General features: G+C 38.4%; 1 protein-coding gene across 1 annotated transcript; it reads left to right on the top strand.

The window, feature by feature from the left end:
* Positions 1 to 646: 646 nt before the first annotated feature.
* rgs4 (regulator of G protein signaling 4) lies at positions 647 to 6960 on the top strand. Its single transcript, XM_034147480.1, has 5 exons — positions 647 to 781; positions 1061 to 1168; positions 2952 to 3016; positions 4502 to 4665; positions 5227 to 6960. Exons 1-5 carry the CDS (start codon positions 738 to 740, stop codon positions 5464 to 5466), a joined length of 621 nt encoding a protein of 206 aa, XP_034003371.1. The 5' UTR covers positions 647 to 737; the 3' UTR covers positions 5467 to 6960.
* Positions 6961 to 11155: the final 4195 nt, after the last annotated feature.

Here is an 11155-nt window from a genome sequence, read left to right as displayed (position 1 = left end):
AGTAAGCTAACTAAAATGTAATCTAATACAGTTTGTGTAGACTGGAGTAGCGAAAAAGCAGTACTGACACAGAAAGTGAAATAACTAGATTTTGCATCGTTTTTTTAAGTTAAATTGTCAATGTTATTTAAAAGTTTCCTTTCTTATCTCTTGTACAACATTTATTGCGCGATGTCTCATTACGGCAGAGCAAAACATAATTTGCATTATTTTGTAAACTGCTAAAAACCCAATGACACATTGTTTTTATTGTATACAACTCATTCAATTAAATTAGAAACAAGATGTTTTATTTGGGGCACAACTTTCAAGTCTCAGAATTCCCACAATGCACTACCATTCTCTTGAATGCCTTAACAATCACATACTGATGTTCTGGATTAGATTTTTAACTGAGTTTGATGAAGCTACAGTATCTGTGTTTTTCCACAGATGGCTTTGGTCGTCATCAGTAGAAAACACCTTTTGATTTGGTTACAAAGACCTGCAGTACATTTCCCCCGGTGTCCCTCCCTCCCTCCCCCACTCTCAGTTTAGTATCCCTCTCTCTTCCTGTCTCCTCTGATTGGTCAGTTTGGTGTCAGTGGTAGCATCCTGGAGGTATAAAGCCACTGCTGGGGGTGGAGACAGCAGCTGTCTGCCGTCTCATATTGAAAACTCTGCTGCTTGAATTCACACCGGCTGTGCTGTCGTCATTCAAAACAACAGAGCTCACTTTGGATCAGTAACATTCCAACATGTGTAGAGGACTTGCTACGCTTCCTGCAACATGCTTAAAAAGGTAAGACAAATAAAGTCTAAGCAACAGGTGGATAGGAGTGTTAGTATATTTTTTGTGATATAGGAACTTCATACACTGTATATTCTATATTTTTGGTGTTTTATATAAAATGTCATTTTAGCCGAGTAATTAAAACAATAGTACAATATAAAATGAAACCTGTTGCTTATTATTTGTTTACATAAAGCAGATGCTATATGCAGATGTGTATTTATGCAAATAAATGGAAATCTTCTCAAATGCATTTCACTCACTTTCCTCTCGTCCATCTTCCCACAGCGCCAAAGACATCAAACATAAAATATCCTTCTTACTCCAGAAGCCGGAGCACCACACGTCTCATCAGAGTCAGATAAAAGAGAAAAATGATGCTGCTGCTGCTCAGAGGTCAGAGGGACTTTCTCTTTGTTCAAATCGTGAAGCTTTTAAAATATATGTTGGTTTTTGTAATCTTCACATCTCACATCAAACTGCTCATCCAGGAGTGTGTATTTTCTTATGAATACTAACACAGGGATTATAACTGAAGCAGACAATGCTTGATTAAATCTTGAGAGAAGAATATTATTTTGTTATAAAGTGCTCATGGACTGCATTTCTACTTAGAAGCACTAGACAGGGAAATACTTGATGAAGGGTACAATCATGTCCTCGGTTTTAGAAGGATAATACTGCTTTATGACATATGTGTTCGATTTATTCTAGGATCACCGTGGGAGTTAATATTGTGAGTTTCAGGGCAATTTTATAGACCTGAAAACTGTATCCACCTTGATTATTAAGAAGAGTAAATGATTTTGACTACACGTGAGCTTTCATTGACCAGGTGAAAAAGGGAAATTGAGAACAGGCACTTGTTTTGTTTTGTGTTGAGCCCCTCCTTCCTCTTTTCATATGTGTAATTCCAAAGCTGGTCTTTGTTACCATGGGCAGCATTTATAAGGGTTAATATTACTTTGACATACTAGTACTATGTTTATGTGTTTGCATTTTGAAATGCATTTACATTACTTTGGAGAAAACATGTTTTTTATTTTTTCTTAATCCCGCCTATGGCCTTTTTCTATCGCTTCTCCATCAGGAAGCCTCCTACCGTCCTTTATGAGCGACACACAAACCTTGACCTTTTTTTTCAGCAACATGCAACCCTTTCAGCGACAGCTCTGGAAGAAAAATATTGATTATCCATAATGACATAACACTATAGTTCATTCCCAACACAAAAGCACGTTAGAGCTTCAGTGGCAAGCAGTATTCAAGTGGTGTATAACAATAAAGATAACAGTTTTCAAATCAGGGATAGCTGGTGTGATTACATGTTCTGCTGTTATTGATCAGTTTATTGATGCAGTAGGAAGACCTTCCTCCAAAGCTGCCTTACTGTAAAGAAGATTATTATGGCTAGCATTAGAGAAAATACATTTGAATTATGTTTATGTGCTACAATCTGAACCCATTAAAAATGTGGCATTTATACTTCAAATTCAGCTACATTCTCGAAATAAGAAATTAGAAATTTAAATATTTTTTATAGTTTTATTGAGTGTCACAGGGGTGATTCATTTTTGTAGGCATTGCAATGGTCAATGCTTGATGACGTTTAGTTTTAAACGTCATATGTAACAACTGCTGTTTAAAGACAAAATATTATATATGCATGGGGTATTTCATGAAGTATTTTAGGTGGAAACAACCTTCTAGGTTATCTTTGGCTTTTGGCTACAACTGCCATATTTCGACCATCTAACCATAACTGATGAAACTAAACAAATGAGGGAACCGAAGAGATCAAGGCTAACTCATTTGCCTGTTTCAGGACTCATTCCTGCACCACTATATTGTATACTCTTTTATATAATTGTTATGGACATACTTCTGATACAACATTTTGCATTCAGTTTTTTGTATTTGTTTGAGTTGAATGACAGGAATCCAGTAGGATAGTTTCTTAACCTTTTCAAACAGTGCTTTAAGTACATTATTAAAACATATTTATGTCCACAATAGATATGGTTTAATGTAAAATTCAGACCCTGAACACAATCTGTGTAATTTACTTTCGTCTTTTTTTTTACAGTGAAATTGCTACATTCATATCGCAGGTTGAATTTAAAAACACTCAAAAAGTATTTGCAACCTTTTTAAATAAAACCCTCCATCTGTGTTTTAGTGGGCCAACTGCAGCTGAGGTGAAGAAATGGAAGGAGTCTTTCAACCATGTGATTACCAGTGAGAGTAAGTATAACACTGTTGCTTCATGCCTTTTTAACCTGAAGTAGAACCTAAAACTTCCTGACTAGGTTATGTCCAAAGCAAACCCAAAGAACTTCCGCCCTCCTTGCTCATCGTCTGTCACCAACAATACGGACAATTACTGCCATGCGGATGCTTGACTCATTGGTTTTACCAGCAGTATCTCTCTAAGGGCTTACAAAAAAAACTTAAAACCTAAACACTATCATTCTCGTGTGACATGATTGTGCTTTTATCCTGGGAAAAGGATCAGGCAAGTCCTTCGAATTCCTTGCCAATGGCTGCTAGTAAAGTTTTGGCAGGTCAAAAGGGATCGCTTTCTTGACACTTTGTATGGCATTAATTGGAAATTAAATACATTTAGTAAAGCAAATATGTTGGTTTGGCAGCGTTTATTAGGTAGCAACAGATCATGATGATAATCGAAATTGAAGGAGACTTGGCTAGGTCACACAAACATGGAAATTGAACCGACTTATGCACAGACGCAAACAGGCGCTCTCCAACGCATTCTCATGCTCTGCTCCTCTGCTACGTGTCTCTAGGCACAACTCAACGGCCCCTCAGGGCATGCTGACCAGTGCAGAGTGTACAAGTGTTTGTGTGTGTATGTACAAGCCCACTGAGAATTACACTGTGTGAGTATGCAAACACAAAAAGGGAGCAATGGCCTTCCGAGAACCCGCTGGGTTCTGACCTGCTCCGTTCCATGACCTCATCCACTGACCTCCCAACGTCGTCATGTCCTCCTTCTGCTTTTATTGGTTCTATTTTGGTTCCGTTTATCCTGGCCTCAATGGTCTCCGTGCTGTCATCGTAGTCATGTAGGATTTCTGAAGCAGTAGAGCTGCTGAGGGTTTGAGGTTTTGCCTTCCATTGATTATTGGAAAACACTTGTCTTGTGCATCTTAAAAGAAAGGATGCAATTATTGCCGCCAGGACTTAATGATCTTTCGGTGAGATGTTATAACTCAGTATAATTACGCTGCTGTCACGTAAAGTGCTTATTTTCTCTTGATGAGGAAGATGAACAAGTTTTAAGTGACTGTTTCAGCCATTGCTCAATTATATAAATGTTCTATTGCCATAAGGTTCCACTCAGTTAGCAAGGGGAGACAATCTTCCTATTTGATTTCACGCACCTCACAAGCAATTTGGAGATAATTTAAACTAATAAATAGCTTTCGGATTGGGAAACGGAAGATAGAAGCATTTTGGCAAATATTGGCACCTTAAATTGTACCACTGATTCTGATTCTGCTGCATCGTTCAACACAAATATGGGCATTTACCATTTAGATAATTTGAATATCCATATGTCAAGGCTGTATTTTCTTTTTAGTTAAAAGGATCTTCAATATATAACATACCCTCTTTTATTGATACTTCAGCTTTGCCAATGTGCATACTCATGTGTCTGTAAGGTGCATTGGATATTAAAAGACCCTCTTTTCCCCTCTGTGTTAGTGGGTCGTACCGTCTTCGGCAACTTCCTGAAGTCAGAGTATAGCAAGGAGAATCTGGACTTCTGGGTCGCCTGCGAAGTATACAAGAAGTCTGCTCCTTCTAAGATGGCCAACAGATCCAAGCAGATCTACCAGCAACATGTTGAGGCCGATGCCACCAATGAGGTAATAATTTTTATCAAAGAATGTAAGATATCAAATGTCAATTCGAGAGCTTCATCAGTATGTTATGACGAAAAATGTAAAAGTACCTTAGCTTAATTTGCCAGGAAGTATTCTAGACAGAGAAGCGGAAAACAAAAATGTACATAAATTAATATTGTTTCAAACACACCGCACAGGCATTAGATACATCCTATGAATGCAGCTGCACATCTCCTTCAGGAAAGTGAATACTTGAAGCTGATGTGACTGCAGAGCTATGAATATATTCAGTCACAATGCTGCTATACCAAAAAGCCTCCAAGCACTTAGAATGAATGAGGGAATTTAAGAACACTTCAGTTCAGTCATATGGGTTGACTGAAAACATTTGAAAAGTTGGTCAAAATAAACTGAGAATATACATTTGCAAATGCTTTGTTCTTTCCTCCAAGCTTTTATTTTGCCATAGGACAATATTTTTGAGATATTTTGTTTTAACTATAGCAATATAATATGTCATAATACAAGTTTATGCTCTTGAAATCCTGATAAATCTCAACCCTCTCTTTCCATTTATTAAAGGTGAACTTAGACGCAGCCACCAGAGAGGAAACAAAGAAAAACGTAGAGAACCCCTGCCCGTGTTGTTTCGACGAGGCCCAGCAGATGATCTACACCTTGATGGAGAAAGACTCCTACAGGCGCTTTCTCAACTCCAAACTGATCCAGGATCTGACACGGACCACTGCTGCTCAGGAGAAGAAGGAAAGGAAAATCTCTGACAGTGCCAAGAACGGGCAGGCCTTAACGGGCGGCGCCTAAACAGCAGAGTGAACACTGAAGACTAGAAGAAGAATGTGCCAAAGACAGAAAAAGTACTGGAAAGTTAATACTGGTAAAGAACGGTTGGTTTTTGTCTTAAATATGTATTGAGTAGAAAAAAGTGGTTTTGAATGTGACATTTGTTGAAGACTTTATTTCTGTTTTATACTTTGAAGGTCCAATTTACGAAGGTGAATCAATATTTTATATTGTAACAACTATGTTTAAATGTTTGCAGCCTGCTATTCAAGTCATGGCCAGATCATATTGATACTCACAACAGAAAACCATCTACCTCCACCCAACAGACACACCTTCAAACAACAATTGCCAGTGGAGCCTTTTGTGAGAGGGGTTTGTTTTCTTTGACAAATAACACATTTTTAGTTCTTTAACTGACCCAATTTAACTGTAAAGATGAGAGCATAGAGACCACGACCATACTCTGAGCGATATTCTGTGAAAGCTCTATAAAAGTGAGGATGACTAAACTATCAGTGTTTTTATTTATTTTATTTGTATTATGATGTTGGTCAGTAATCCAGTATGTAATAGTGGGCATGTTTATGTTTTATTGAACTAAATTCAATCAACCTTAATGTATTCATCTGCAATGCAAAAGTGTTGATATGGTTATAATATTAACTTATAGTAGGCTATATGCACCGAACACAATTTAAAGGTGACATATAATGCACATTTACAGATTCAAACTTGCATTCAGGGTTTCTACCTGAACATGTTTACATGCTTTAAAGTTCAAAAAACACATTCATTTTGTTTACATTTGCTGCCTGAAAAAACCTGTATTCCCACTCTGTTTGAAACACTTCGTTTTAGCGCCTATCTTTATTAAATCCCTCTGTCAGAAAAACAGTTTATTTGAAACCATTTCTCCCCCAGACAGCCTACACAAATCTGACAGGGTCTTCTATTCTGTTTTGTGGGTCAGATACCCAAATGAATGTGCACAAACAAAGTGTTAGCAATTAGCTTTACATTATGTACTTCTTCATTTCCTACGTTAACATGCAACATGCAAGCACAACTGCAGACGTATCATATTGATGTCTATGTTCTCATCACCTCAAGTAAGTTATTGATCTTAAACTGCTATATATCTCAAAGCGTGACCATAGTAACAACCGCCTGAGCTGTGACGTAAATATTGGCTTTGTCTACTTCTAGTTGGAAGTTTAAGCATGATTTAATATTGTAGTATTGATTTTAAACACTGACGAAAAGGTCAATTGTGACTCATTCGATTGATTTTCACCAGTTCCCCTGTCAAACGGCTATGTTCAGATGTTAATTACTGTAATGGGTGCAGCATAGTGTGTTCACTAAAATTAAATGTATTTTGGTGGCCTTGCATACGAAAATGTGTTCTCAAAATGTATACTGTGATAATAGAAATGTTGAAACTGTCTGTATATATTTAATAAAATGATGTTGTTGCCCTATTTATAAATCACATCTGTGACTGTTCACAAATAAAATGTTGTGTTGGATGATCAGAACTTTGTGTGTGAATAGTCTGATTTAAGTTGGATTCGAGAGTTTGATTAAGAGTCTAAAGCCATGCTACTGTAGCAGCTCTATGAGGTTGCATTTGATATGGTCCCATTAGCTTACCTTTTTATTAATGTCAGGTACCTTATTTAGCTATGCTAAGGAAATTGATCTATAAGGTACTTGTACTTGGCTCTAGGTATGCATGCAGGTGAGATATATTCAAACACAAATCAGTACAGCAAGTTTTTTATAAATCAACAGCAAGGTCATCGTTGGCTATGAGGTGTTCAATGTGAACCAGCAATATGTGGTGATAATGATAACTTAGATTTCATTTGATCAGGTCCCAACCACATACAAAAGGAAAAATGTAATAGTTGCCAAATCAAATATCTTCAGTGCCTTTTCACTGAAAGAAAATGGCTTTTGAAAGTAATAATAACTCGGACAGCTTAAAGGGGACCTATCATGCAACATGCACTTTTGTACGTCTTTTATACATGAATATGTGTCCCCGGTGTTCCAGGGAACTCACCAAGTGTCAGAAAACACAACCCTCTCTATTTTCCTCCATACCCAAATCTCTAAAAAAGGGGCTGCAACGGATCTGATAAAAACTGATCCAGATTTGAACACTGTCCTGACGTCAGGACGGTGGCGCTACGGCTATTGGGCCAACTCTCCACCTATCAGGGGAATGTGGGGTTGGGCCACGGCCGGCCATTGCCGCTCGAAAGCGCTGGAGACGCTGTAGTACATATGCCAGGCCTGTAAGTGGCGCTGTAGTCTGCCATAAAAGCAGTGGATTTTTTTCTCCCTCCCCGAGGCAAGCGTTTGCTCCTGCTGCTTTAATTCAATGCAATCCCTCCCCGTCAAGGCAAGCACTGTAATTCTCTCCGGTTAGTCCACCAGCAGATGACAAACACCCACCTCTCCGCCTCTTCCAAGGAACGAGGGGACCGTGCGGCAGGGTGTCAGTTAGGTTTTCTTTCGCCAGTCAAGATGTCCGTTAAAGTTTAAATCTTCCGGACAAAATTAGAAAAGTGCCGGTCAAAGGTCTTCTTTGTTATTTATTGAGCTTTAAAACAAATGAATAACGACTCTATATAATAAAACACGGAGGACGGAGATCTATTTTTCTCCCCCTCTTCTGACTTGATCAGAGCACGCTATCCTCTCCTGCAGGGGGGCGTGGTCAGCTGCAGCTCACATAATCAGCCCCCTGCAAAAACAGGGCTGGAGAACAGCAAATAGAGCGAAATGAGGCATGGCTAAAATGCATGATCTGTTTGGTATTTTGAAAACAGAAACGTATAAATATACCTTAAATAGGTATGGCCCTACAATATATCATTTAAATATAGCATGATAGGTCCACTTTAGCTATTGCATGGAAATCAATATAATCTGCCCCTATTCCAGTTTGGTTTCAGAATGCTCAAAATCAACCGTTACCAGAAAAGTTAAGACAGCTAAGAAGGCTCAAAAGGACCTAAACACCAACATGTGCCATTAACTGCTGAAACTAGTTGTGAAATGATGAAGGAGGACGCAGTTCTCTACCGCTCTTAAACCCTAAAGCAGGGGTGGGGAAACTTTTTCCTCTCAAGGGCCGTTTCAATTTTTTCAACATCCTCCGAGGGCCGTACAAATGATTGACCTCTACTTAGAAATACTAAAATCACAGCCCATTCATTTCGCCTTTCTTTCATGCTGTGTAAAGAAAAACAACCTCTTAATCCAGATATCTTACCATGACTCGCGTACAGTAGCCTATGCATGCACGTGCACGGTTGTGGCATGGGAAGATTTTTCTTTAAATGTTGAAGTTAAAAGCATCAATCTGGTGCACTTTGAGAGCAACATTAAGAGATCTATGGATACATCTCTCAACATCCATATGAAACAGAACTGTAAGCAGATTTTCTTTTTCTTTATGGATATTTTACAAATCACTCCCCTTTCAAACTGTATTCTTGTTTATTAATAACAACTTTTTCTTACTGTCATATAGTATTTTATACCTGTTTACTTTTTACCTACTTTACTCTTATTTTTGTACAACTATAATGATCATATAAAGATGTGCCTTTACCTCACTGGTTGTAGAAAAAGCTTCTTATATTCGTTAGCATAGCTAGCTAACCAGATGCTAATAACAACAAAGTTATTGACTGTATGATCAGTATGACAGATGAACAGATCGCCCTGGGCTTACAACTAAAGACACAGCCATGCAAAAACTGCGGCATGTGTACGGCTCCTTATGGGTACTGCAATTTTTGGAAGTGCCGGAGCGGCGTTCTGATGCTCTCCGTCAGAACTGCACCCCTGTCAGACGAGACATATACCACGTGATGACACGTTAGGCTCGTGTTGTGTTCAAGACCCTGACCTTGGCCAGGAAAAACAGGTACTCGCTTGTTGAATTTTTTTGCGGTCTAGAATTTTTTTTCTTTTTTGCGTGTGTTTATAAATTACCTCGAGGGCCGTACCAAATGGTCTCGCGGGCCGTATACAGCCCGGGGGCCGGAGGTTCCGCACCCCTGCCCTAAAGAAAGGGTGTGGTCACACTCTGATTGGTCAAGATGGGGAATGCACCAAGCTGCTCTCAATTGCTCAATTAGGAGTCAGTCGCCTCACTCTGAGCAACAGGTGATCTGAATAACGGTCCAATCAGCTCAGAGAGTGTAACATTCAGCTGCAACAAATAGGGAAATGGTAAATTAATCCAATAACTAATGCCTGCAAGACTGCTTTATTTGATTAAAAACATGTTTGAGGATTGTAGAATTGTTATGTGATTTCCGGTATCAATCAATGCTGTCTTCATTCTCCTGCATTACTTTTCAAATGACATGATCATGACATCAAGCTTTACGTCTCATGATAATTATCTAACATGATATGCCACAGTCACAAGACATATTTCATTCAGCACTAGTTGTCTTCTAGAGCTGTGTAAAACATGTTTTCATGACCTCACCATTACTCAGACTGTCACTTCACAATCACACAGTAATCATCTATAATCAGAAGACATTAGCCTGGAATCTCTTGCGTCATGTCGGCAGATTGTAAGTGATTACTGCATCAGCATTTCTATCAAATAATCAACAGGAGACATTTTGGGCCTAAGAGAGAAAGATTTTTATATCATGGTCCTTCTAGGGTGCCTTTTTAGTTTAGAAGAACTTCTGTTTTATTTAACTTCCCCATTTGTAGCAGCATTCCTGTTAGCTGACTGGTCAATCAGTACCATTCAAAGCTGCAAATCTAAATCTTGGCAAGATGTGTTAAAACCTGAAAGGTATTTTAAGCATTGAGTGCAAAACAGTTATCAAAAACATTTAAATCCAATTTTTTTAAACTACTGTTCTTTTAAATGATAATCTCCAATCTCTAAAATCCAACTTTCATTACGAAAAAACCATAGACTGTATATATAAATGGACGTAGGGTCCGTGACGTCACCCATAGGATTCTGCAGAGTTGCCGAGAAGCCCTTAGTAGGCGGAGTCGGCCAAAACTATAAATAATAATCTAAGTTGAGTTTTTAGCATAATACTTCAGAATCTTAAAATCCCTTAACGTTTGTATGCAATTGTGCTAAATTCAACACTGGAATCAAGCAAATATTAATATGGTTGCATGACATTAGTTATTTATATTTTGCCATCACTTAATTATACGTTTAATACATTTAAGTTAAGCTAAGGTACATGTGATGATAGCTAGTTAGTGCTCTTACCTGTGAGGCCTCCTCCAAACAGCATAATAACCAGACTGTATCATTAAAACTACAAGTACCAGTTCTAGATCCTTGACTTTAGACAAACAATTCAAAAGACAAAATGTATTTAAAGACCAATCTTTATTTGAAGGTGCCTCTTAACCTGAGATATTAGTTATACAGTAATAGTATTGACAATCTAAAAAAACTGAGCAACTCAACAGTCAACTTTATATTTCTTATTGTCTAAAGCATTTATTATTTTCATTTTTCCCCTCTCATATTCAGTGTGGATGGATTGAGACAGCGTGGTGTCCAGAGAGCTGCAGAGACTTCAGAGAGAAACCTCCGTGTGATGGACGTCCTGTCTGTTGGTTTGGCCGGAGAGGACTGAGGGTCTTTCCTCTGTGAGGAGGACCAGGCCTGATGGAGGAGCGCATG

Source organism: Trematomus bernacchii, unplaced genomic scaffold, assembly GCF_902827165.1.
Source record: "Trematomus bernacchii unplaced genomic scaffold, fTreBer1.1, whole genome shotgun sequence".
NCBI lineage: Eukaryota > Metazoa > Chordata > Actinopteri > Perciformes > Nototheniidae > Trematomus > Trematomus bernacchii.
Note: the sequence above shows the minus strand (reverse complement) of the source record. Positions and strands in the feature narration are given on the sequence as shown.